Genomic DNA, 27,486 nt, shown 5'->3' with positions numbered 1-27,486 from the left:
CAGCTCAATGTGTATTATGAACATTAACCCCTTGTCTTCATCAACATGTATCAGAGAGCTTTTACTTGTCATTTCTTGCCTTTCATTTTGTTCAGTAGGTTCATTATTGTTGTGGCCCAAAATAATCTTAAGATAGTAAATGTCTTCTTTTTGGGTTTTATTCTTAGAAATGCTTTCTTATAATGGTATAAATTTCTTCTGTAGGTTTTTTTAATCTCTAAGATGGAGATGATAATGGTACTTGTTACAGTGAGGAGAAGCTGAATTGATATGAGCAAAGAGTTGTATTTGCTCTTATTAGTACTTTCTAATATTTACATCATTTTCTGTAATTTTTCTTGTGGTCATTTTGACGGGAATAGAATTTGTTTTTTCCAGGTATTCTCTGATTGTAACAAGACAATTATTAAATTCATACTTTGCTTTTTAATTTGAAATCCCACCTGTAAAAAATACTTATGTATACTAGAGTCTCTTTTTGAGCTCATGATTTATTTCTGTCAATCTTACTTTCTTACTCTAGCACTATATCTTACATATTGTAAAAATTTATTTAATATATTACAGTGTGAATTTTTTGATTCTTTTTTCGATCCCTAAATTTCTTGGCTTGTATTATGACTTTATTATTCCTGAAGAATTCTAATATAATTTTTTCAAGTTAAAAAAAAAAAGATAAGTGTTGTCATGGGATTTTTTAGTAATTTTGAATTATCTTTAGGAGAACGTACATCTTTAAAACTGCTTTCCTCCATACAAAAGGTTGATGTCTCTACTTTCACACTTTTACTTTACCCCTCAGTACAGTCCTGTACTTTCTCCATGTACAACATGGGCATTGTTTTTGAGTTTATTCCAGATTATTGTTGATGTTTTTGTTAATTTTTTAAGTGAGAAATTTTTGCTATTATATTTTTTAACTGTTAAAACTGACACCTAGGAAGGCAGATTCGGTTTGTAAATACTCACTTTGTAACTTCTCATTTAAAATTGTAAGTATTAAGTACTTGTTACAGAATCCTTTCTTTTCTGTTTTTAAAAATTTGTTTCCAAGATTCTCAAAATGGTCATAGCTAAGTAGTATAGGTGGGGAGACAGATGGAGAGAGGTAGTGTGGCTCATGTACAAACTGTGAGCACTTTCATGGCTGCCTTTATGCTGGAAAAGCTGATAAACAGTCCAGCTTAAACCAGGGTGGCTTTGTATGCATTTGAAATCCAGCTTTCCTGCCTGTATGGTGAAGCCTGGTAGGCGTGGCAGGTAGATGATCAAGGCCGAATGGAGGTTATTGGCTGCACAGAGCACTGTGTCTGAGAATTGGAGACCATCGCCATGGGAAATGCTTGGTGCCAGGAACAATGCAGAGGAGCTGGGGAACCTTGTGTTAAGGATTTTCCAGCCCTGTGAGTGGGAATATCAGACTCTGCATTCAGATCTGAGTTTGAATTCATCCTCTTTAGTTTACTTGTCCTCTGACTTTTGTCAAGCTATATACCGTCTTTCACTTCCTGTTTTCTTGTCTCTCAAATTAGGAGAATTACATCCTGCTGCTAGAGTGTTTGATCAGGTTAAATAATTTGTGTCTATAAGATGTCACATACAGTCACAAGCTCAGTGAGAAATGGGCTGTCGCCTGTTCTTCTGCAGCTCAGTGCTTGACAAGACATGGGGGAAAGCCAGTCCCTAATTTGTGTGTGATGCAAGTAGGAACAAAATTAATGTCTTGCCTTTCCCTAGCAGTATTCTTACAGCTTTGCTTCATTTACTTCTTTCCTCCTTTCCTTTCCCCTTTCCCATCCTCCACCAAAAGAGCCTCTCAGAAAAATAGATTCAAATTACTTTAAAGGTTGGCTCATCCTCATGAAATGATAGTATCATAAAAAAAACTGTGCAAATCCCAGAATATATTTTATATGATTTACACACACACATGTGCGTGCAAACACACACACACACAAAATCAGTCTACCTCCCACTTACAGAGGGAGAAGGTCCACTTTTTCTGAGTTTTCATTCACAGAGAGTGAGAACAATGTCTCTTACACAGACTTTCACCAGGCTTCGTGCATGGTGTTTTTAATTGAATTTCTGTTTGTGGCCATAGATATAGTCTCCTAATAGAAGAGAGAAAGTGGAGACATAGACATTCCGCTGAGATATTGGTGTCATCATATTTTAGTTGTAAAGGACTAAAGACAGCATAGAGTCGCAACATTTTATGGGTGAGAATCCATGATGTTGTAACTTAGACAAGAACCTGGGTCTTCTGCCATCTTGTCCACGCGAGTGAAGAGGCAACTGGGCAGGGGATAGTAGGGATCCTTCCTGCTTCACTTCCATGATCTTGCTAGTTTTCATTTCAGCTGCCTTTAGTTTATGTTCATGAGGCCACTCATGGGAAGGTCACTCTGTCCTGATAGATTGAGTTTCTTATCAGCGAAAAGCTCTGGACCCACTCATATTTCCCAGAGTTTTCTGCTGACCTGCTGACACTTTATATAATTGAGACCTAAGAAACTACTGAATATAAAATCCTTATTGTTATCGTTTCCCCTCGAGTTCCATAGGAATGAGGTGCTGTCTCAGGCTGTCTAAAGCCAGATCTGAACAAAGATAGGGTGATGGGCTGTGCTGCTGGACCTACACAGTCGAAGGGGATTTCCACCTTAGCTTTATAATCAGGCAGATTAGTTCAAATCTTGCCTTTACCAATTATTATCTTTGTGTCTTGGGGGAGAAACTGTACTGTTTTGTGTCCAAATTTGTTTATCTGTAAATAAGTTCAGTATTTATTTTAAGGTTTCTGTTTTAGAATTGAATGAGCTAATTCATTCATTTATACCTAAAATAGCGATCGCATGGTTCTATGCTGGTGCCTTGGTAGTTGATTACTAAGGGAATTGGCAGTGAGAATGGGGGTGGGGGACCCCTGGATAATAGAGCTTATATTCCAGAATATGCTTGTAAAAGACTGGATGTGCAGTAGATTTTTAGTAAATATCTACTCCTTTCCTAATCTGCATTGATTGTTTATATATCTTTATACAAATATATTAACAAGTTTTATTGCAATTTAAATATTTTTGTAGTATTTACATTATGTAGCTATAAAAATACATGAAATAAAATGATTTGACTTTTATTTTCTTTTCAATAAGCAAAACAAAATAAAATAGAAAAGAAAAAAGTCTTGAGGGAGTAGAAATAATTTTATTTCTGTGGAATCAATTCCGTATAATAGGTCTTTGTCATGTTGTTAAACAGCATATAAAATTGATAGGTTGTGACATACTGGAAATGAGGAAACAGTGGAGACATACTACCTCTAATGCAGTCATTTTGTTACCAAGTCCAAACTCGTTCTGCTTGCTGCATGACAGGCCAATAAATGGGGAGATGAGATGTTGGAGTAAGGAATAGTGACTTCATTTGAAAATCTGGCAGACCCAGAAAATGGCATATTGATATCCAGTAGAACTCTCTTCCCCAAAGCAGAATTCAGTCTCCTTTTATACTAAAAAGCGGCAGGGATGTGGTTGGTTGTTGCAAACTTCTCGCTGTACGAATTGTTTGTCCTTGGAATCCTTTGTTCCTGCAGCTGTCCATGGTGGGTCAAATTAAGGTGCCCCCGTAAAACCTCCAAATGAAAGAAAGGTTATTATCTATTTTGCAACTTGCCATCTGTACATAAGTGTAGAAGAGCTAATATCCTTAAAGATCAGAGCCCGGAGAATAGGCTGTCCTGGATATTTCAGGCTAAAGGCAACTTTTTTTTACAAAAGGTGCAGAGATAGCAAGTCGGAGCCTAGAAAACAAGGTACAGGTTTAAAGCCAAACGAACACATCTAACATGGAGTCAAATTTGTTCTTTTCTTTTACAATTTCTTTTTCTAACTCATAAATAATTTTAGTAAGAAACATGAGAAATTTTTTTTTATTTTTGCTTCTTAATAACGGATTACAACTACACTTTAGTGAGCAGGGATGCTGTGCGTGCCTTGGGGTCACAGCAAACTCTTGTTGGGGGTGGTCGACCCTGTAACATACCGGATGTCCCGTGAGTGTTGGTGAGGGTCCCCCTAACCAGGGGCTCTCTTCGGGAACCACCATATGGGCATTGACCTCTGGAGACCTCTTTTTCAGCTGCAGGAAATTTTTTCAGATTTTGTGATGGAAAAATCTCTCCAGCTGCAGATAATCAGGGAATAAAGGAAGAGGAAAAGGGCTTGAAGTAGAGTAGAAGAGAAGGACAGAATATCAGGGAACGTGGGGGCTTGGCAGCGGGGCCTCGGGAGAGAGAGGAGCAGAGGTGTGGAGGGTCCCGGCTACGGAACTAGCTCCTGCACCTTTCCCCGCACCCAAGCCACACAGCTTTTAATTGGGCCCAGGACTCCCTCCTGTCTGGATGTCACCCTGGGCAGAACTTTGAGAATCGAAGCTAAGGGGTGGTCAACACTCACCTAGGGGGTCACTGAGGACTTTGCTCAAGTCCACATTGACTTTTCCAGTCATGTGCCTTCACCTGTTCTTTATCTCAGGATCTGAGAAGCAGGAGCAAGGAACTCATGGAGAGATCCAGGAAGATATCTGACTGTGTTAAGAGACGACAGTCACAGTGACACGTGGAGCGAAGACACTTGCAGTAAAGTAAAATAACTTCACAAATATTGCATCAGAGCTGCAAGTGTGAGAGAACCTAAGCCTGTCTCAGAGTGCAGGGGACAAGAGGAAAGGAATGGTAAAATTACCACTGACATTTGAAATTTTGTTAAAAAGAATGCTACTGTTAATTGTATCACTTGAATGTATGCAGGTGTTTTTCTATGAGCATTCATAGGTTCACAAAACCCCACCAGCCACTCTTGCTCCCATCTGGTGTGGGCTTTCTCAAGCACAGTGCCCTTCCTGCTTGGGTGGGCCACGCTGCTGGTCCTCGCCTGGGGCCGGACTGCTACAGGACACTGAGTCCCCGAGGCACGACCTGGGATACATGACAGGAACATCTCTGCTCTTGGCTGAGGGCCTCCGTTTCCCCCTGCAGTGTAAGAATGCCGGTGACTCAGTTAGAAGCATGCATCCAAGCCATCCTTCCGTGTCATCACCATCTAGAAGCGGTGCCTGAATATTCTGAATTTCTGCAGAATGTTGTTTGCAATCACCTTGAACAAGTGAGTGTGTGTCCTCTTTCAAGTGGAGGAATTACTGCCGTTTTCCTGGAACTTACTCACCACTAGTCCATCTGAATTTTCTGTGCTAGGATTCAGTATAGCCTGCTAATAACTCTGCAGTCAGATCTTGAAACCCTGATGAAGAGGATTATTTATTTTCTTTCCTTATATGATAGTATTTTACTTTCAAAATTCTGAGTTTTCTGTTCTTGGAGGAATTTTTTTGGGGTTTGGAGAAACAACTTTGCTCTTACCATCTTTGTGACCTGTTGCTATATGCATCTCACCTGTCTTCTGTCACTTGTGAGGCGGTTCCATTTGTGACCCTGTCCGGGTTATTCATGTTATAAAACATAAAATCTGTAAAAGTACAGAACCCTTTTACTCCGAAGACATTCCACAAATACTCCTTTAATCTGGGTGTGGTTTTAACAAGACACAAACATTAGAACATATACTTGCAGGTTGCCAGTGCAAAATCCCCAAATGAATAGTCTAGCTCAACATCTAAAATCTTTCTTATCTACCTTGGATATGTATGGATAAGTGAAGCAGTTTGCTAAGAACCCAAGACCAGGTTTAGGATACAGGCTGATGTAGCTCAGCGGGTCCTCCCAAGCTAATGCTCTGCCAGAGAGTGGGGTTGAGGGGAGAGGGCGTGCCCTGCCCTCCATGAGCTGACAGTTTCATGGCAAACACCTTCACAAGGTGAAGAAATTGGGGTTTCTTCTATGAACAGTGGGTCTGAAAAGAGCCCAAAAAGCATGGGAGTGACACAATCCCATTTGTCTCAAGTAGGGGAGAGTGGCTGTGGGGCCACTTGGGAGACTCGTGAGTCCAGGTGGGCAGTGTTGATGGCTTCCACTTGAGCGGTAGGATAGTGGGTAAAAGCGAACAGATTGAAGGCATGTTTAGATGGTAAAAAGAAAGATTTAAAGCTGTCTGTGAAGGTAGGATGGAGTAAGGCCCAGGTTTCTGGGTGGATTAATGAGTTAAATGATGGTCCTGCTGTGCTCTGAGGAGGGAAAGCTGCAGAGGGATTTCTGGGGGAAAACTGATGAGTTCAGCTGTGGGTAAAGTGAAAGGTTGTTAGATGTGTGGTCTGGGATCTCAGGTGAGAGCCAGTAGTGAGTAGGGAGAGGGGAGAGAGACTTTCAAATAATTTTATCTTGTGAACATACATATAAGGATGAGTAATGACACACTTAACCACTCTATATTCTGTATTTAAAACCCAGTAACATTTTGTTATATTGGTTGCAGGGGTTCTTAATTTTTTAATACAAATAAAATAAATAGAAACAAAATAGTGGAGTTAATGAATATCTTAGAGTTGATGTGTGTCCTTGTATGTATTTTGATTTCTCATCTTTATAAACATAATCTACAAAAAGTTAACTTGCTTAGAATAAGAGTTAAACACAGGGACATGACACACTCTGTTGGGGGTTGAAGGTGATATCTTTGGCAAATTATATAGCCTCTTTTTGCCTTTGTTGCATCTTCTGTGAATGCCCCCATGCCCCTCATCACAGCTGATTTCCTAGACTAGAAGTTGGGAGGGAGGCTGCTGAAGGGAGTAAGAGGTGGCAACTGCTAGGAACAAAGAAGACAAAGACAAAAACAGATTAAAGCCGAGAAACTGAGTCCTAATACCCTCAAAGGAAAAATAATCCCGCAGTGTTTTGAGCCACTTATCGTAAGGGAAACAAAATCACGTGGATCCAAATCTCTTGAGCATATGTATATTGTGGGTGGGAGGGTATCATCAGAAAAGGGTTGAGAAGAGGCTTTTTGGTTTCCCTTAACGTTTTCAGTAAGAATGGGGTGCAGAAGCAAAAACCACCCACTACACAGTAGAAGGTGTTGTTTTGTGCGAAACTGACCAAAGTTTGGAAACCAGTCATCAGTGGTGCTGGGAAATGAAGAGGCTTCTGGATTGGGTGGGGCACTTGCTGTGACTTCCAGGTGACCTGCTGGCTGGGGTCTGTGAGGCAGGCAGTAGGTTTGCAGTGTGACCTGGGCATAATCCCTGGCTCTGAGGCTGCTGGTCTGACTAGCAGACCTGGGCAGATGCAGTCCTATTGGGGCATCTCGCGATGTGGCCTGGGACACCTGCCATGCTGAGGGCGAGAGGAGGGATCCCCTAAGGGGGTGTCCCTGTGAAGAGTAGAAACGTCCTCCTGCAGGGGAGGAAGAGCCTCTGAGCAGCGGGCCGGATGCACAGGCAAGAGCAGCCTGAGCACGGAGATTTCGGGGACCTGGAAGTCATAAAGTGGCCCGAACAGCCTTGTTCCTGAGAAACTGGAGGGAAAGGATGCTGCAAATGCAGGCTAATTTCAGACCCTGTGGTGGGTCATGAGTGATAGGAAAGAACTGGTCAGGCAGGCACGAAAGAACCCTGTGGTTGTCCCAGTTGGGGCGTCACACCAGAGGGAGGAGCAGAGTTATAGACTTTGTCACTTTTTATCTGTGTGACTTTGAACAATAACACCCCACCTCTCTCTATATATATCTTCATCTGTAAAGTGACCGAGTGACAACTCGTGTCATCAGAAGGCTTAGTTTAGCTCTGATCCTCATTGTCCAGTCCTGTCAGTGCTGCCCTGCAAGGTTCTGCAGTGGGTGCTCTTACCCTGAGATGGGAGGGCGTAGAAGGGCATTGTAGCACCCGAGGGCAAGAAGGGGTTGCTTTAAAAGCAGACATGTAGCCTCCTGCAGCTGCAGACCTAGAGGCAGTTTGGTTTATGGTCGTGGAGAGGACTTTGGAGGTCTTAGCATCGTCTTAAGACTTGTTTTCCCTTGGGGACCTGATTTGCCTTTGCAGATTAATGTTGAAGATTTGGGCTTCTGGCAAAGCTGTTTTCAGAGATGGGTATATATGTAACATATAGTATAAAATGAAAGGTTTTATTTAATATTTGGGACTTTGTAGCTGTAGGGAACAGCTCTGTTGGCCTGGTTTCCACGGAGGACACTAGCAGTCGTCAGAGCGTGCGGGAGGGCAGGCAGCCTGCAGTGCTGCTGCAGGGGTTCTCCCCAGCAGAACGCTCTGCTGAGTTGACTCTTCTCTGAGTTTGGTTGCCAGAGGAGCAGACAGCAAAGTAATGAGATCTGGTGGGATTGTATAATGACAGGAAGAAAGAGGGAGCCGTAGTTCTTAGGGACTACTAAACTCTTTTGGTTCCTGATCCAGTGTGTCCCATTACACAATTGATGAGTTGTGTCTATTCTGGGACTTGATTGAAATAAACGTGCAGCCTGAATATTAAGAGTTATGTTTTATTTGTCAGAAGGACTCGAGCCAGGATGACCGCCTCTCAGAACACTCTGAGGGACTGCTCGCAAGAGTAGGGGAGAAGCTAGGATTATATAGGAGCTTTACAACAAAGACCAGGTAGTCAGAACAATAAAACATTGCTTGTTATCTAAAGAAAGCCAGGTATCTCAAGTTCATGAATTTAATGCTTTTCAATATATGGGAGGAAGCCAACATTTGGGCTGACTGAATATATACTTTAGACAAGCACCTAGCTATCTAGGGCCAGTAATCTGTCCTTTCTTATTCTGAGTCTGCTCAGAGGGCACCGTTGTGAATGGCTTCAGGCCTGTCTTCACTGGGGGGTGGCAGCAGCCGCTGATGACTTGTTTTCAGCATTCTTTGTTTAGTGACATGGTTGCAATATTTTCATTCAATTTGTAGTGTTTTCATTCACAGAAAATTATGGTATTACCCTGATTATGGATAATCTGGAAGCTTGGAATGGAACCGAGATGGAATTACTGCAGGTAACTTCTACTTTAATAAGCCATGTGTAAACATGAACACGGAGGAAGCATACAAAAGGATTCGGTGGTGAATGGGAAGGGTTTCTGCACGTTACAGGAGAAGGCAAGGCAGAATTCTTCTTCTTTGTGGGCAGGTATGTGAGTCCAACTTTCCTTTCTGAAGTGCTTTCTGAGAACTGTTTATGGTAATGAACCAACATTGACAAACGGTGACACACATTGCATTTAAGAGCTGGCTGGCTTCAACTTGGGTATTGGACAGGTGGAATTCATAGGCAGTGGTCAGGTGGATGGGACAGAGATGGAGCCCAGGCCTGGGCCCATATTCAGGTTGAAATCGCCATTTACTCACCATAGCGCCTTGGACTTGAATGTAACCTCTCTTAAACTGATGGTGAGTCTGTGAAATGGGCATGATAATATTCGTTACTTCCTGGGCTTGTTGTAAGTTCTGAAGATTATTATAGCACACATGAAGCACTTAACACACTGACACTTAGCAGTGTACACTTTGTTCAACCACCACGCTTGGTGTGTGTCAGAGCCTTAAAGGCAGCATGTGTCTGTTTAGGATGCACTGGTAGCCCCTTGGCTACTTTGTGAATTTGGTGATTTCCTTTAATACTTGTAACTCTGTGTGCCATGGGCAGTTATTTTTATGGACAGATGAGGAATCTCAGGGTAAAAAAGACTGTGTAATTTGCCCAAAGTCAGACCATAATTTTGTGTGCAGGGGCCTCAGTTCAGCATGGGCTCCTGGGCCTTCTGCTCTCTCCGTTCAGCACCAGAGCCAGATGTGGGCTCGGCTGTTTCCCAGCCCAGAATATCCGGCAGGCCACAAGACACACCTGGTCCTGTGCTGCTTGAGCAAAATCTCCGGAGGAGAGGCAGTTACAAAAGGGATAAACATAAAAACAGACGACAGCAAATTGTGATCAGCTCTGAGAAGGAAAGGAACACGTCTGGCCGTGCAGAGCTGGGAGCTTTCCCATCGGGGCTGCTCTGGGGGCGCTCATCTCAGCTAAACAAGCTGTGCTGCTGCACCAAGGCAGGAAGGCAGGGCGCGTGTGGCCAGGTAGACAGGGCCTCGTTGATCGTACTCATTCCCTATTAAGTGGCAGGTGTCACAGGCACTTAACAAATAAACAGATGTTGGCCAGAATCATCACGCATTTTGCTTGGTAGTTTTATTGGCGCCAACTTTGAGAGGAGGTCATTGAAGCTGGGGAGTTTGCTGCATGCCCGTGATTACCATGGAAATACCCCCACTGGTCTTTCAACCTAGACTGGTGTGGCTGTCATGTCCCAGCCCTGTGAATGGCATCGTGCAGCTTCTCCCAAGTGGCCCAAATGACTGACATTGATATGCTTAATTCGTAGGAAATGGTATGTGGCAATAAGAGAAAAAGGTAGTAAGAAATTGGAAAACTAGAAAATAACCAATTCTTCCCCTGCTGGGGGACCGTACCCTGTGTCTCTCACCCCACTCACTGCCTGTCACCTCCTCCCTGCCGACTCCGTGTTCAGAAGCCACTCTGAGCCTTTGAAGAACATTTTGCCTCATGACACTGTTGACTAGGACCTGCGACCTCTCTGTCCCTGGTTAACTCTCTCTTCAAAGCCATTTAAGTTTCTTGCAGGCTCCTCCACTCAAATGTAAGAATAGCCCCTTTAAACTTCTTGATGCAGCTCCTTAATGAAGATCTTGGGAAGGAAACCTAGCCAAAACCTGGGAGGTATTCACAGAGTGAATGTAACCTGAGCATTTTTTGACGTTCAGAATCAGAGCGGTGGGAGACACAGGAAGGCCTTTTTAAGTTAGCAAGTGGAAAGAGAAAGGACTCAGGATGTTTGAGACTGAAACATCTCGGTCCCAGCCAGCAAGGCACCTGCGTTCAGGATGGTGTGTGGGGAGTGCAGAGTTCTCAAAAAGAAAGAAGTGGTGGGATGGCAGGGAGGACATTTAGGTACTTAACTGGGGAAGGAAAAAGTTGGCTGAACAATTCATGGTTGAACAAGAGGATTGTGACATGATGTGCTTGTATTTTGGAGAGAAGGGTTTTGTGGAGCCAGGCCTAAGGAGAAATCTCTCTGACTGGGGAGTCAGCACAACAAAAAAACACACAGAACCAGGCAGACCCCATGGCCCCTGATGGGGGAGAGGCTGCCCACCAATTGGAGACCTGGAGGCTGCTTCTGTCCCTTAGCTGGGGCCTCAGACCTCACTTCACATCCCAGTCCTGTTGATACAAGAAAAAATATGTGGGGCATGAGAAGGGCTGTGTCCCAGGCTTCCGTTGAGCCCCTGGGATGTGCCCCACCAGATTTTGTTCCTTGGCTTCATGCAGTAAAGAATTCAAGAACAAGCCAGTGTTGAGTAAAGGTAGATTTATTCAGAGAGATACATTGACAGGCATGAGAAACGTCACGAAGTATGGGGGTTTGATGCTCAGATTAAAAGTAGGCACACACTCCACAGAAATAGTGTGGGCCTTCTCCGAAGAGGTAGAGAGAGGGGTTCCTGGGATGTGGCTCTGTGTTGCTCCTTTTCTTGGGCTTCGTGGTTTCATATGCTAATAAGTAGAAGGACCAGCCTTAGGGCAAGGGGCTGGGATTCCAGGGAGTTGGCCATTTTCCACCCTTTGACCTTTTGTGGCTAGCCTTGTGACAGCCATGGTGCCTGGGGCCGTGTTATTCACCATGTTACTATTACAATGGGTGTATAATGAAGCTCAGGATCTACTAGAAGTTAAATCTCTTCATCCTGAGCCTCAAGACCTATTGGGGGTTGAATTCTTCACCATTTTGATATTAATTGCTGTGGTCTTTCTTGAATGGCTTGCTCTGCCCCCTTCCATCCTGTCTCACTGTGATGACACAGAGAGAGCAAAGGCCGGGCCCTGCGTGTGTTCCTGCATTTAACAGCGGGAGATGTGGGGTGGGCTGAGGATGACTCTGAGTGGTGAGAAATATGTTTCAGATTTTCCCACATGAGACATGGGGACCTGCCAGCAGCCATTGCAGATTTATCTCACGGGCATTATCGCTTGTGTTGTTACGGAAACAACAGGCCAGCCAAGAAATAAGCAGCACTCAGAGGGTGGGAGTACTGAGATTTATTATGCCAGCGGGCTCAGAGGGGCTTCTGTTCCCAAGCCCTGAGCACATCCAAGACGTGCACATGAGGTTTTATAGGGTTAATTACAAGTATGGGGCTTTTAGCCAATAAGGCTCGAACAACAAAAAGCAAGGAATCAGTACACTGAAGCTTATCAATTTGGAACAGATCACGTTACTGACAATTGTTGACCTTGGATTTACGAGTTAGCTTGTTAGCCCAGTAAACTGACACTGAACTTCAGATTTACGAGTTAGCCCAGCAAAACTTAGATCAGTAAACCGACACTTATCACACTTAGATTTGTGACTTAGCTTGTTAGCCCAGCTGGGGTTTTTGTTCACAGTGTCACTCATCTTTTCTATTTTCCTTTTATTTTTAAAGTATTTAATCCAAATTTAATATCAGGATTTTTTTGGAAAGAAATTTCTCTTTTTCTTTTCTTTGGGGCTCTTTTGGGGGGTAGGTAATTAGGTATATTTATCTGTTAGTGGAGGCCCTGGGGCTTGAACCCAGGACCCTGTTCACACTAAGCACACGCTCTACCACCTGCCCCATCATCTTTTTCTTTTTGCTTTAGCTGCCAAGAATCTTACAGCTGAATTTCTAGTCGGCCTTTAACACTTGCCCTGACTTCATGGAATCCATTTTTATGAGTTTACCTCCCCCTGGTTTCATTTAAGTATTGAATCTCCATTTTCTCTTCACTCTCAGTTTTGCCTTTTTGTTGTTATGGTTGTTAAGCTGTGTTTAAAAAATTGTTTAATTTCTCTTTTAGCAGGAGGCTGAAGTAAATAAATATGTAAACAAACATCACACTTAAATGCTTTTATATATTCTAAGCTGTTTAGTAGTTAATTAAAAACCAAATTGAATATTAAAGGGATAACATTTTTAAATTATTTTTTAATTTTTTATAAAGACATAGCTGATTTAAAATATATGTTTCAGGTGTACAATAGATGCTCCATTTATAGTTACTGTAAAACATTGTCTGTATTCCCTGTGTTGTAAGATACATCCCTCTAGAGTGTTTACATTACATGTTGCAGTTTGTATAAGAATGTTGGGTAACGCAGAGTCTGGAACGTGGCTGTGTATGACTCAGGTTCACGCTCACCCTGCCTGTCAGAGCTCAGGCCTTCACTCCTTTCTGCAGGGGAGCGAGTGGAGGCAGCTCTCATCAGCGCTGGCACCACACTCTGAGTGGCAGTGACAGCAGTGACTGTGTGTGGACGTTAAAATTGTTGTTCCAAGAGTTTTACATGCTTTTCTGCATTTAATAATTAAAGCCCTCCTGTGAGGAAGGGTTTTAAGTTTTTAATGAATAATACATTTTATTTTGATATTGATAGACTTCAAAACTCCGGAAAATTTACAGGAGTAGTACAATAAATGCTTAGATACAGTTCACCTTAAAGGGCACTATTTGCCCTTTTGTGACGGGCTTATTTTAGCATAAATTTTCAAAGTTCATTCATATTGTAGCCTGAATCAGTACATTATTCTTTTTGTTTGATAATATCCTTTTCCTTTTTTTTCGTTTTTGGTCTATTTAAAAATATTTTCATTGAAGTCTAGTCAGTTTATAGTGTTGCATCAGTTTCTTGTGTACAGCACAAAACTTCAGTTAAATAGGAACATACCTGCATTCATTTTCATATTCTTTTTAAACATAAGTTACTATAAGTTATTAAATATATTCTCCTGTGCTATACAATATATACTTGCTGTTTATTGTATACATACTCAGCATCTGCAAATCTTGAACTCCCAATTTATTCATTCCACACCCTCTCCCCTCTGGTAACCATAGTTTGGTTTCTATGTCTCTGTGTCTGTTTCTGTTCTGTAGATAAGTTTATCTTTTTGTTCCTTTGTTTTTGTTTTTTTTTTTGTTTTAGATTCCACATGTGAGCGATCTCATATGGTATTTTTCTTTCTCTTTCTGGCTTATTTCACTTAGAATGTCATTCTCCTGGTCCATTCATATTGCTGCAAATGGCATTATTTTATTATTATTTTATTGCTGAATAGTAGTCTATTGGACATATATACTACAACCTCTTTATCCAGTCGTCTGTCAGTGGACATTTAGGTTGTTTCCAAGTCTTGATATTGTAAATAATGCTGCTGTGAACATTGGGGTGAAACTGTCTTTTTGAATTACGTTTCCTTTCAGATATATGCCCTGGAGTGGGATTGCTGTGTCATCTGGGCCCCCAAGGTTTTGTCTTTTGAGGAACCTCTATACAGTTTTCCACAATGGCTCCACCAAACTGCATTCCCACCACAGTGTAGGAGTGTTCCCAATTCTCCACAGCCTCTCCAGCATTTAGTGTCTATGAACTTCTGAATGATGGCTATTCTGACTGGTGAAAGGTGATACTTGTTTGCAGTTTTGATTTGCATTTCTCTGATAATGATATTGAGCATTTTTTCATGTGCCTATTGGCCATTTGTATGTCTTCATTGGAGAAATGTTTCTTTAGGTCTTCTGCCCATTTTTGGATTGAATTGTTTGTTTTTCTTTTTTATCAAGTGTAAAAGCTGTTTACATATTCTGGGAATTAAGCCCTTGTCACTTTCATTTAATGCAACTATTTTCTCCCACTCCATAGGTTGTCTTTTTGCTTTAATTTTTGTTTTCTTTTCTGTGCAAAAGCTTGTAAGTTTAATTAGAACCCACTTGTATATTTTTGCTTGTATTTCTATTGCTTGAGTAGACTGCTCTTGGAAAATATTGTTGAGATATATGTCAGATGTTTTGCCTATGTCTTCTTCTAAGAGGTTTATAGTGTCTTGTCTACAATTTTTAGTCTTTAAGCCATTTTGAATTCATTTTTTTGTATGTTGTGAGGGGGTAGTCTAACTTCATTGATTTACATGCAGCTGTGCAGTTTTCCCTGCACCATTTGCTGAAGAGGCTGTCTTTGCTCAATTATATGTTCTCACCTCCTTTGTCAAAGATTCAATTACCAAAAGTTTGTGGGACTATTCTTGGTAATTTTGTTTATCCATTCATTGATGGATGGATATTTTTAGTGACTTTTAGCTACTCTGAATGATACTGCTATGAATATTGATGTGCAAGTTTTTGTGAGAATACATTTCCATTCTGTTGGCTGTACAGTTGGCCCACCATATCTGTAGTTTCCACTTCATGGATCCAGATGGCTGATTGCAAAGGGACTTGATCATCCTTGGATTATGGTATCCAGGGTGGGGGTTCCTGAAACCAACCCCCCGAGGACACTGAAGGATGACTCTACATGTAGGAGTGGAATTGCTCAGCCACATAACTCTAACCTTTTGAGGAAACATCGGGCTCTTCCAAAGAAGCTGCACCATTGCCCCTTTCCAACGGCTGCATATTGAGGGTATCCATTTCTCTGCCTCCTGATTGACACTTGTTATTGTCCATGTTTTGATTATAACCATCCTAGTGAGTTTAAAATGAGATCTCATTTTGATTTTGATTTCACTAGTGATGCTGACCATCTTTTCAGATGCTTATTGGCCAATTGTGTATCTATTTAAATCCTTGGCAAATTAAAAAATTGGGTCGATTTTCTTTGTATTGTTCAGTTGTAAGCATTTGTTTTATATCCTGGATACTAGTCTCTTATTAGATATATGCTTTGCAAGATTTTTCTCCTATTCTGCAGATTGTCATTTCACTTTAATTTTTTTAAACATTAAAACAATTTCTTTATAGGGGAGGTAATTAGATTTATTCATTTTGTTTTTCTTCCTTAGCACGCACTCTATCATTTGAGCTACCCCTTTCCCCTTTCATTTCACACTCTTGATGTTGTCCTTTGTAACAAATGATTTTAATTTGATGAAGTCCATTTTATCTATTTTGTTTTATCACTTGTGCTCTTGGTATTGTATCTAGGAAGCCATAGCCTATCCTATGACCACAAAGATTCATACTATGTCTTCTTTTAGAAAGTTCATATATTTAGTTTTTACGTTTCTGTCTGTGATCCATTTTGAATTAATATTTGTTATATAAAATACGGGGTCCAGATTCCAGATTCATTCTTTTGCCTTCAGATACCCAGGTGTCTCTGCTCCATTTGTTGGATAGACTATACTTTCAATGGAGTGTTGTTGGCACATTTCTGGAAAACTGGCTGTAAATGTAAGTTTCCCCCCAGGATTTTTTATTGTGTCTCATAGATTTCTGCATCCAAACTTATGACAGAAGCATAATGACTTGAGTGCTATAGATTTGCTGTAACCTTTGAGTGAGTCCTCCAAATTTGCTCTTCTTTTTCAAGATTGTTTTGGCTGACCTGGGTCCCTTGCTTTCAATATGAATTTTGGGATCAGTTTTTCAATTTTTGCAAAGAAGTCAGCTGGAATTTTGATAGGGATTCCATTAAATATGTAGATTACTTTGGGAAGTCTTAACATTTTTAACAATATTTTCTACCATTGCATGATCATGGGATGCCTTCCATATATGAAGATATTTTAAAATTTTTTTGGTGATACTTCAAAATATCCAATGTACAAATCTTGTAAACTTTTGTTAAATGTATCTCTCATTTTATTTTTTATGCAGTTGTAAATGGAACGGCTTAGCTTCATAAGGGTGGGACTATATATATCAATTTATTTATTTCTAGGATTCCTACATAGCAAATACACTAGGTTTATATTTGCTACATTGATCTATCCACAATTCTTCCCACCCCCGTGTCATAAGAAACCAAGACCCAGCTTAAGCCATCTGAACACCTATGTGGAAGTGAGAAATGAGACCTTTGGGTGGGGTTTGTGTAGATGATACTGAGATCTTATTCAGGATGGCTTCATCTTAATTTCTTTTAAACAATCCTTTCAGAGTACATAGTCAGATACATTAGGAAAATGCTGTTTTGATGTGCGGAGGAGCTAAGACTATAATTTTCAAGTAATTTCTAGTGAGAGTGTTGTACTTGAAACATAATTTGCATCAATCTTTGAAGATTTATGTTTCAGGAGCTTTGAGTAAATAATACCTGTCTTTATTCAATAACTACAACTAAATGCTCAAGCAACATGTAAGAGTTTGAGCAAACTGCTCCCGCCCCGTAGTGCTGGTTGGTTGCAGCTGTAACTGGAGTCAGCGCTTACCTCGCCCAGTACACTTGTGCTGATCTGCTCAAAACAGTTCGTCCAACAGTTTGTCGGTAGTCTTTTAGACAAAGCCATAAAGCATTGATTTAAGGTTGCTGGAATGTAATCTATTCTTATTAATATTAAGTAAGCACATATTGAGTACTTACTGTATGTTGGGAATTGTCCCTCAGCCTCACATGAATATTACTTCTAATAAAACCTCTCATATTTCCCTGTTATTTGCACTTTACAGATAAGGAGACTGAGGATTAGGTCTTCTCTCTTTTGGGGGGAGCTCATTATCAATGATGGGAAGTTGTAAGGAAAAAGATATTGATTCATCCAGAGAAAATATTTTTCTGAGATTCAGTATTGAAGAAGGTAACCACTGAAGAGGGTGATCATTGTTTGAGTGAGACGAGCCCCGGGTTGTACGGAGTCAGCATCCCTGTCCTGGACGCTGCACGTGTAGAGCTGCGTGGTGGGTGAGGCGGCGCGGCCGCGCAGGGAAAGCGGATGCCGGGCCGTTGGGCTGTGCTCAGGCCCGGTGGGGCTTTCTCCTAAGAGCAGTGGACCGTCATTGACAGATTTTAAGTAGGCTAGTGCGATGCTCTCGTAGATCACTTTTGTCTTGTAGAATGCTTAGAAACATTTAGAAGGCTCGGCAGGAGGTGATGTGATGAGTCAGAGTAGGGTGGCTGCGAGGTGTAGCAGTGTTCAATTTTCAAGTGATTTTCAGTCCCAGGTTTGTGGCTCAGTAGCCGTGTCACTTTGGATGACACACCCAAGGAAGTGAAACAATTTATCTAATCAATAGAAGCAGTGATGTACCGAACTCCCAGGACTGCTGTGTAGATCCAGTGAGATAACGTGTGCACAGTGTGCAGCATGGTCCCCAGCACAGAGTCAGTGCTGAGGGAGTGCCAGTGAGTACCTGGTAGGACAGGTGTGGGTGGTGGATCTCGTTGACTGAGGAAATTTGCCCCTGAAGGAGGGGTCTTGTCACATCTGTGAGTGATTGGCCTGAGCTGGGAGAGGCAGGGAGACCTTGCCCCCGACCAAGGGCCCTGGGCAGGATGGCTATGGGAGGAACACCGTGAAGTTAGCTCTTTGCAGGTGGAGTTGGAGGTGCCCTTGAGACATCTAAGTGCAGTGTCACAATCACAGAAGTGGTCTGGTCCCGGGCTGTGCATTTTCCTGCTGAGATATTGATCTCTGAACGCGAAGACATACTTTACAGGACAAGTGAATAGTAGTATCATCTCTCATCAAAGCTCACATCTCTTTATTCATCACTCACTTTGCTAATTGGGTACTTACAGAACACACTTCACTGTCCTCCCCTGGGCTCAGGCTCCACAGAAAAGAGCTGGTGAGTCTCCCTCTTTTCCAGAAGAAGACACACTTAGCTGGTAGACTTCTATATCTCGCCAGACTTAGAATTTTAGGTTGTTGATTTAATTCTATTTTCTGTTGGTCATCTCCTGACAGGAGAGACGTTTTACCTCATGGTCAGGTTTCAATTAGCTGTTACTGAGAATTGCTGGTCTGATCCATAGTGTATTTATTCTATTAACTTTGTAGAGTACTTATCATTTTTCTGTCTTTGCTCTTTAATTTTGTTTGCCCCTTCAATTTTCTATCTTATTTGGGACCTTATTTTATTTTTTAATTAAAAAATGTCTATTAGCAGTTAACAAAACAAAAGCAAAGAAAAAATGCACATGATAGCTAAATTTAGAAAATATCTTGTGTGTTTTCTGTCTCAGCAATGGAGGGTTCTAGAAACTCGTGAAAAGCTTCATTACATAAGTTCCTTTAAATTCTGATTAAGAAATAAAACCTTCCTTCCTCATCTTTCAAGCTGCACAGCTAATTGTCAAGAAAGTGAGGGGAAATTCTCAGAAGCCAAGACAAACCAGAAAGCAGGGATTCTGGGAGATACGTGAGCCTTAGAAGCCCTGGGGTGCCGGTTGGCTCCTGAACTGAGTTTCAGTTGCCCTGGCAGGAGGGCAGGAGGTGAGCCTGTGGCCTCTCACACTGGGAGTTGGATGGCTGTTCTTATATAAGGCCAAACACATCCTGAGAATCCTGCTTTATAAAAGGTTGAATTAGAAAGAAAAGAATAAAAGCATTCCTCAAGGCAAGGAAGTAAGGAAAGTAAAATTTTTTGGAAGCGGGAAAAATAACATATCCAAAGTAAGGATTTAGTTTAAAGCTGTTCTGGCATGAGAGTGACCATAAACCCATGGCAGAAAATCACAGCTCCTCCCGGAAAGAGAAGGTGTGTTTTGAATGAATCAGTGGACAGCCATTCTGAAAAAGGCCTCCAGAGTCTTCTGGATCAAGATACTGGACTCAAACACCTCCCTTCCATGGTCTCATTTAAATAACCAGAAAGGTTTTAAAGGAAAGAAGCCATAATCATAGTTCTATTTATTGACATTACTTTATGCTAGGAATTCAAAGGTGACTATGGAGTTGTCTCCTCTTTTATGGACCTTACTTTCTATTTGACATAGTTGGGGAACTTGGTGGAGGGTGGTGTTAGTATGTTGCAATTAACCAGGAGAGGAGTTTAAGAAAGCAGTGAAGGGTTGGTGACATTTTTCGCTGAGGACAGTCCTGTTCAGTTGGCTTGTAATTACAGGCTCGTTGAGTTGTCACTGGAGGGAATTAATCTTAAGGAATTTGGACTTAGCTCAGGCCTCTTCAGAATGGACAAGTGAACCTGGAGAAAGACAGTCAAATCTGTGCAGACATTGAAGTTCACTTCAACATGTGGTATCCATGAGCCAAAGATAGGACTAGTAGGCAGCACTTCTTGAGGACAGAGGAGTGGTTTTTAAGGTTCTTCAAGAATGAATCCCAAGGTACCGGGATGGCCAGTTGTCAAACTGTGACTTTGCTCTTTGGACGGTGTATCCACCAAGGGTATTGGCCGTTTATAAGTTTCCATTTCTCCTTAATACATGTCAGGTTATGAGGACGTGGGCATAAACGTTTCACACCTTGTCAAGGTGACTTTGGGTACCTGCCTAGAATCATGGGCACAGTTGCGGCTGCGTCATACATCTTGCCGCACATCCCGCTCCCCGGCTCCGTGATCACGGCAGAGTGGTTCCTTATTGAGCTGTCCATCTCCTCTGTGACATCGTAACCAAACAAAAGATTGGAGAGTATTAGCTTGGCTTTTTTCTTTTCTAACATTCCCTTCAAATTATGATGACTGATAGTGGACCCAGTTACGTTTGCAGATGATTTACAAGTAGGGCTGTCAGTACAAACCTTGTAATCCCCGCTGTGTGATCTAGAGAAGAAAGTTACACTCTTTCCAAATTGTTTTGATGCACTTATGTGGGAAAATGATGTATGTTTGAATATGTATTTCCTCTCTTACTCATCATGGCTAGAGATGAATATTTGTAGACATGGAATGAGTACTCTGTATTTGACCTGTATGGTCCCCTAAATTCTCCCCAGCTTTTTAAAGTCATCACTGGAGTGCTACCTCCAGAGTGCCGCAAAGCATCCAACACTGCCTGCTCTTCGGACACTGTAAGTTTCCAAGTTGGAGAAGGCTGCTGGCTGATGAGGCAATCTCTCGCACATCTCTGGTTGGGTGATGTGAGCTGAGAACACAAGAATTGGCAGACAGTAACTAACCACGATCACGTCCATTTCTGGAACACTCATGGAGGATTTTACACCTATGCTAGTGGAATACGTTATTTCATTTAGTTTTCCCAAAAATCATAATTAGATTTTATCACCTGTATTAAAAAGGAAACTGTCAAAGCGAGTGACGTGCAGACTTTGGACTGGAACACGGGTCTTTCTGATCCCTGTCTCTGTTCCCTCCCCGGCCTATCCTTGCAAATGACCAGGAGACTCTTCCTCTGTCTTGAGTTTCCCTCTGATGTTACCGCTCTCTTTGTTTCTAAGAGAGGAAAACAAGTCTAAACTTACTTTCCAGTTGGAAATGGAATGGAGAGTTAACGTTGGAAGCCGGGAGAATCTGTCCTGTGATGAAGTGGTCTCCGAGCCACTTCCACTGGGATGTCACATCACTGTCTGGGCCCCTTGCTCAGCCTGTGCACAGGTGACAGCGCAGTTGTGCCGAGCAGTCCTCCCGGACAGGGCAGTGGGTTGGAAATGAGTTTGGGGATTTGGTTTCATTACACAAGTTCCTGAGGGCCTTGACCTGGCACTTCGAGTGGGAGCATTCCCTGTCCCACAGACTGTGCTCTGGGCCCGTGCAGACCTGACGTGGCCTCAGCCTGAGTCTCAGGGCCCGTGGTGATGAGGAGCATTTTAGCCCAGGGTCTGCCGGAGGCTCTGAGACTACTGGGCTGTGGGACTTTGTCCAGGATGATAATAATTCCTCCCCGAGTTTCAGATTTCCTTGCCTGTGAGCCGGGGTAGTAGTTGTTTCTGAGATGATTGTAATGATTCAGTAATGGGCGCAGCGTGTGCTGACAGGTAGCTGGGTGCTTTAGGAGCAGAAGTCGCAATCACTCTGTCAGCCTCTCCCTGTGCGCTCTGTGCTTTGAGAAGTTGTGTGTTTGGTGAAAGTCCCGCCCAGACCCTAGGGTCTAGATGAACTGTTGTTCCTTTACTTTCCCTTCCTTTTCCTCTTTCCCTTCTCTGTGTCCCATGTTTAGGTAGCAGATTCCTCTATTTCAGGGAATACGGGCTTTTCTAGTAAAGGGACAGGTGGAATGCGGAGAGGTGGGGCCCAGAGGGGGTCTGGAGTGTCTGCACAGTGCTGCTTCCCTGCGTTTCTGCATCCGGTCCCATCAGTGCACTAAGTCAGCCTTCCTCTTCCTTCCTGTGTCATCGGGTCTCTGTTTTAAGGGAAAACCATTTTTATGGGTCTTTTTTCACTTACGTGTTTCATTCAGATGCTTGTTGCTTTTCTCCCTGTGCTTCAGCGTTCCGAGGAGAAAATTCAGCCGTGCAGCATCCTCTCCGAGCTCTACGAGTTGATCGGCTTCCACTGCAAGTCCACCTTCTTCAAGCGGGTGGCCCCCGTGCGGCACGCGGCCCCCGGCATCCCGGAGCCTGGCGGAAAGGCCTGCTCCCGACTCCTCCTGCAGACGCTTCCTGGCTACAGTCTGTCACTGGACTTGCAGGACTTCAGCAAATGTGTTGGAACTAAAACATTGCTTCAGCCCCATTAACCATGCCTGGTTTGGGCCCTGCTGTCCTGCCTCATCAGGGTGAATCTTGATTCATTTAGAACAGGGCTCAGCAGACTTTTCCTTTCAAGGGCTTGGGGGTAAATATTTCAGGGTCTGAAAACCTCCTGATCTCTGGTGCAGCTGCTCAGCTCTACTGTTTAGATGCCAGAACAGCCAGATAGTCCACACACCCATAGAGCTTTATTAACAGCGGTGGCTGGGGCTGGATTGGGTGTATGAACTGCAGTTTGCCCCCACAGCCTCCTCAATATTGACACCTGCACCAGAGTGTACATTTGTGACAATGGGTGAACCTACACTGACATGTCATCATCACCCATAGCCCATAGTTGACACTAGGATTTACACATTGTGTTGTGCACTCTGTGGGTTTGGACAGATGTACAATGACATGTATCCACCATCACAGCATCATACAGAGTCGTGTGTCTTAGTGACCTTAAAATGCTCCGTGCTGCACCTCATTCATTGCTCTTTCCCCTCTAGCCTCTGGCAGCCACTGATCTTCCAGTCTCTGTGTTTTTCCCTTTCCCAGAACACCATACAGTTGGAATCAGACAGTTGCTGAAACTTCCCAGATTGGCTTCTTTCACTTGGTAGTATGCATTTAAGGTTCCTCCATGTCTTTCCATTCCTTGATAACTCATTTCATTTTAGCACCAAATAATAGTCCATTTTCTGGCGGGACCACAGTTTATTTATCCATTCACCTACTGAAGAAGAGCTTAGTTGCTTCTGAATCCTGTTGAGTATGAATAAAGCTGCTATTACCATCTGTATGCAGATTTGTGTGTGAACATAAGTTTCCAATTCATCGAGTAAACACCAAGGAGCACAGTTGCCGGATCATATGTTAGAATTACGTCTAGCTCTGTAAAAAATTGCCAGACCGTCTTCCAAAGTACCTGGGCCATTTTTCATTCCCACTAACAATGCATTATAATTTCTGGTGCTCCACATCCTCACCAGCATTCGGTGCTGTCAGTGTTCTGCATTTTGGCAGTTCTGACAGGTGTGCAGTGGTATCTCGCTGTTTCAGTCTGCATCCCCTTGATGACAGGTGCTGTGGAGCATCTTTCCAAAGGCTTCTTTGGCATCCAGATTTCTTCTTTGATGAGGTGTGTGTTCAGGCATTTTGCTCATTTTTTAATCAGGTTATTCATCCTTCTTGTTGAGTGTAAAGAAATTTTGGTATATTCTGGATTTCAGCCCTTTATCAGTGTGTCCCTGCCCTTCACCTTCAGTGCCAGAGTTGTCCTTTGGGTCTCAGTGGAGTGTCAGATCTTCAAAGAGATTCCCTGTCTTCCCTCAGCCTAAATACTGTCCTTGTATTTTTCACTTTCAGTGACTCATTTTGTTCTTTTTAAATAGCATTTCCCATAATTTGTAAGTATATTAAAGACAAAAGGGCAATGATTGAACACCGCCTGCCCCACCAGGCTGTGTGCCCTGTGAGAGCAGAGGCCCTGTCCCCACTCACCGTTTCCCATGACAGCACATGGCACATGTCCATGTAAAAGTGTGTAACGTGGGGCCAAACCTGATGAGCAGCTATGACGACATGTGTTGTCTACCATTTATTGAGTAGACTTTGTTTCTGATCTTAATTATTAAATCATATGAATGAAACTTGGTTGTTTTGAAAAATAAAACAACAAAGCACACCTCAATGTGATTGGTAATTTCTACTTAGATTTCTGACCCAGGAGGGGATGTTCACCATCATTTTGTGGAGGAGGTTGGGAAGGTAAAGTAAGAGAGTGAGATCAAATAAAGTAAAAATGATAACAGTCGGTTGGCTTTATTTTCACTGAAATAAAAGTTATTTTAAACCCTATCTCAGCTGTTGTCCTGTTGTTTTAAACATTTCTCATAGAATTAAATGGAAGCCCACTAAACCCTGAAAGGGAAACTGTGTGCTCAGGTCCTGAAAATTGTTTATGTCTATTTCTTGAGATACAAATTTCCCTGCTGGTTACAGAAATACGAGGCGGGAACACAACAGTGCACTGCATGTGTCTGCCGGCTTCACGGGCTGCTCAGTGTCAATTTCATTTTCTTGGGTTGCAGTTTAGGACGGATTTCCATGAGAAATATTGCTCAGACATTTCCTGAATGAAGGATTGAATTTTCCACAGGAAATATTATGAAACAGTGACAAGGCACAAGGGTTTCCCATAAAGGAATAGTTGATATAATAAACTCTCACTATGGTGAATATTTTTAATAAAAGCAAGTTGAAAATTTTATCACTAGGTCAAATGGCACAAATCCGTCTGAAGAAAAAAGATTCAAATTTTATAGAAGAAGTGGTTTGAATCAAGTAGAAATTATGATTTCTACACTATTTGTTGTAAGAACTTATACTCAGTCTTACCATAATTGTCGGTGGTAGGAAGTGGATCATTATTTATTTATTAAAAAAAATTCACAAGGTGCTATTTGCCCCATTCTTGATGCGGCAGTCCTGTGGTTAGTTAAGTTGGGACATTTAGGAAACTTAGCTAGGTTTTCCGGACATTGATTTCAGCCACTTTATATTTACTACAATCTCTTCTTTTGTGTCGGCATATGGTCCATACATAAATATGGGGAGGAACAACCTCCTACTCGGATTTACAGTGAAAACGGCCGGCACTTCAAACTGGTTCTAGGAAACAGACAGAGAAACCAGAGTAAGGGTTTCTCCTGCAACCCGTTCCCTTTGTGCTGGATGAACGAACGTCTCTCCACATGCTCAGTTCTGAGAGATAAGTGTGTGTGAAAGCCGTCATTCACCTAGCTTGAAGGGAACACAAAGTTTCTTTTCAGTTGCCAACTCCACTCCATACATATATATGGGGAGGTACAAGCTCCAACTCGGTTTTACAGTGAAAAAGGCAGGCACTTCAAACTGGCCCTAGGAAACAGACTGAGAAACCAGAGTAAGGGTTTCTCCTGCAACCCGTTCCCTTTGTGCTGGATGAACGAACGTCTCTCCACATGCTCAGTTCTGAGAGATAAGTGTGTGTGAAAGCCGTCCTTCACCTAGCTTGAAGGGAACACAAAGTTTCTTTTCAGTTGCCAACTCCACTCCATACATATATATGGGGAGGTACAAGCTCCAACTCGGTTTTACAGTGAAAACGGCCGGCACTTCAAACTGGCTCTAGGAAAAAGACTGAGAAACCAGAGTAAGGGTTTCTCCGGCAACCCGTTCCCTTTGTGCTGGATGAAAGAACGTCTCTCCACATGCTCAGTTCTGAGAGATAAGTGTGTGTGAAAGCCGTCCTTCACCTAGCTTGAAGGGAACACAAAGTTTCTTTTCAGTTGCCAACTCCACTCCATACATATATATGGGGAGGTACAAGCTCCAACTCGGTTTTACAGTGAAAACGACAGGCACTTCAAACCGGCACTAGGAAACCGACTGAGAATCCAGAGTAAGGGTTTCTCCTGCAACCCGTTCCCTTTGTGCTGGATGAACGAACGTCTCTCCACATGCTCAGTTCTGAGAGATAAGTGTGTGTGAAAGCCGTCCTTCACCTAGCTTGAAGGGAACACAAAGTTTCTTTTGAGTTGCAAACTCCACTCCATACATATATATGGGGAGGTACAAGCTCCAACTCGGTTTTACAGTGAAAACGGCAGGCACTTCAAACCGGCACTAGGAAACAGACTGAGAATCCAGAGTAAGGGTTTCTCCTGCAACCCGTTCCCTTTGTGCTGGATGAACGAACGTCTCTCCACATGCTCAGTTCTGAGAGATAAGTGTGTGTGAAAGCCGTCCTTCACCTAGCTTGAAGGGAACACAAAGTTTCTTTTCAGTTGCAATCTCCACTCCATACATATATATGGGGAGGTACAAGCTCCAACTCGGTTTTACAGTGAAAACGGCAGGCACTTCAAACCGGCACTAGGAAACAGACTGAGAAACCAGAGTAAGGGTTTCTCCTGCAACCCGTTCCCTTTGTGCTGGATGAACGAATGTCTCTCCACATGCTCAGTTCTGAGAGATAAGTGTGTGTGAAAGCCGTCCTTCACCTAGCTTGAAGGGAACACAAAGTTTCTTTTCAGTTGCCAACTCCACTCCATACATATATATGGGGAGGTACAAGCTCCAACTCGGTTTTACAGTGAAAACGGCAGGCACTTCAAACCGGCACTAGGAAACAGACTGAGAATCCAGAGTAAGGGTTTCTCCTGCAACCCGTTCCCTTTGTGCTGGATGAACGAACGTCTCTCCACATGCTCAGTTCTGAGAGATAAGTGTGTGTGAAAGCCGTCCTTCACCTAACTTGAAGGGAACACAAAGTTTCTTTTCAGTTGCCAACTCCACTCCATACATATATATGGGGAGGTACAAGCTCCAACTCGGTTTTACAGTGAAAACGGCAGGCACTTCAAACCGGCACTAGGAAACAGACTGAGAAACCAGAGTAAGGGTTTCTCCTGCAACCAGTTCCCTTTGTGCTGGATGAACGAACGACTCTCCACATGCTCAGTTCTGAGAGATAAGTTTGTGTGAAAGTCGTCCTTCACCTAGCTCGAAGGGAACACAAAGTTTCTTTTAGGTTGCCAACTCCACTCCATACATATATATGGGGAGGTACAAGCTCCAACTCGGTTTTACAGTGAAAACGGCAGGCCCTTCAAACCGGCACTAGGAAACCGACTGAGAATCCAGAGTAAGGGTTTCTCCTGCAACCCGTTCCCTTTGTGCTGGATGAACGAACGTCTCTCCACATGCTCAGTTCTGAGAGATAAGTGTGTGTGAAAGCCGTCCTTCACCTAGCTTGAAGGGAACACAAAGTTTCTATTCAGTTGCCAACTCCACTCCATACATATATATGGGGAGGTACAAGCTCCAACTCGGTTTTACAGTGAAAACGACAGGCACTTCAAACCGGCACTAGGAAACCGACTGAGAATCCAGAGTAAGGGTTTCTCCTGCAACCCGTTCCCTTTGTGCTGGATGAACGAACGTCTCTCCACATGCTCAGTTCTGAGAGATAAGTGTGTGTGAAAGCCGTCCTTCACCTAGCTTGAAGGGAACACAAAGCTTCTTTTGAGTTGCAAACTCCACTCCATACATATATATGGGGAGGTACAA

General features: G+C 42.7%; 1 protein-coding gene across 9 annotated transcripts in view; it reads left to right on the top strand.

Annotated features, from left to right (window-relative positions):
* Nucleotides 1–22,651, top strand: part of LOC140690348 (trafficking protein particle complex subunit 9-like) — a 115,362-nt gene extending 92,711 nt beyond the window's left edge. For 2 of the 9 annotated variants that reach the window (XM_072952062.1, XM_072952063.1), the window contains one exon: nt 22,125–22,651. In XM_072952062.1, the coding sequence (XP_072808163.1) occupies nt 22,125–22,373 (249 nt within the window). In that variant the 3' untranslated portion in view covers nt 22,374–22,651. Of the gene's footprint in view, nt 1–4,538; nt 4,739–4,896; nt 5,169–8,871; nt 9,092–10,597; nt 10,626–22,124 lie in introns of those variants that run through there. The other 7 variants (XR_012065603.1, XR_012065604.1, XR_012065606.1 and 4 more) reach the window with 7 other exon arrangements.
* Nucleotides 22,652–27,486: the final 4,835 nt, after the last annotated feature.

Source organism: Vicugna pacos, chromosome 30 (genome assembly GCF_048564905.1).
Source record: "Vicugna pacos chromosome 30, VicPac4, whole genome shotgun sequence".
In the NCBI taxonomy this organism is placed as follows: Eukaryota; Metazoa; Chordata; class Mammalia; order Artiodactyla; family Camelidae; genus Vicugna; species Vicugna pacos.
Note: the sequence above shows the minus strand (reverse complement) of the source record. Positions and strands in the feature narration are given on the sequence as shown.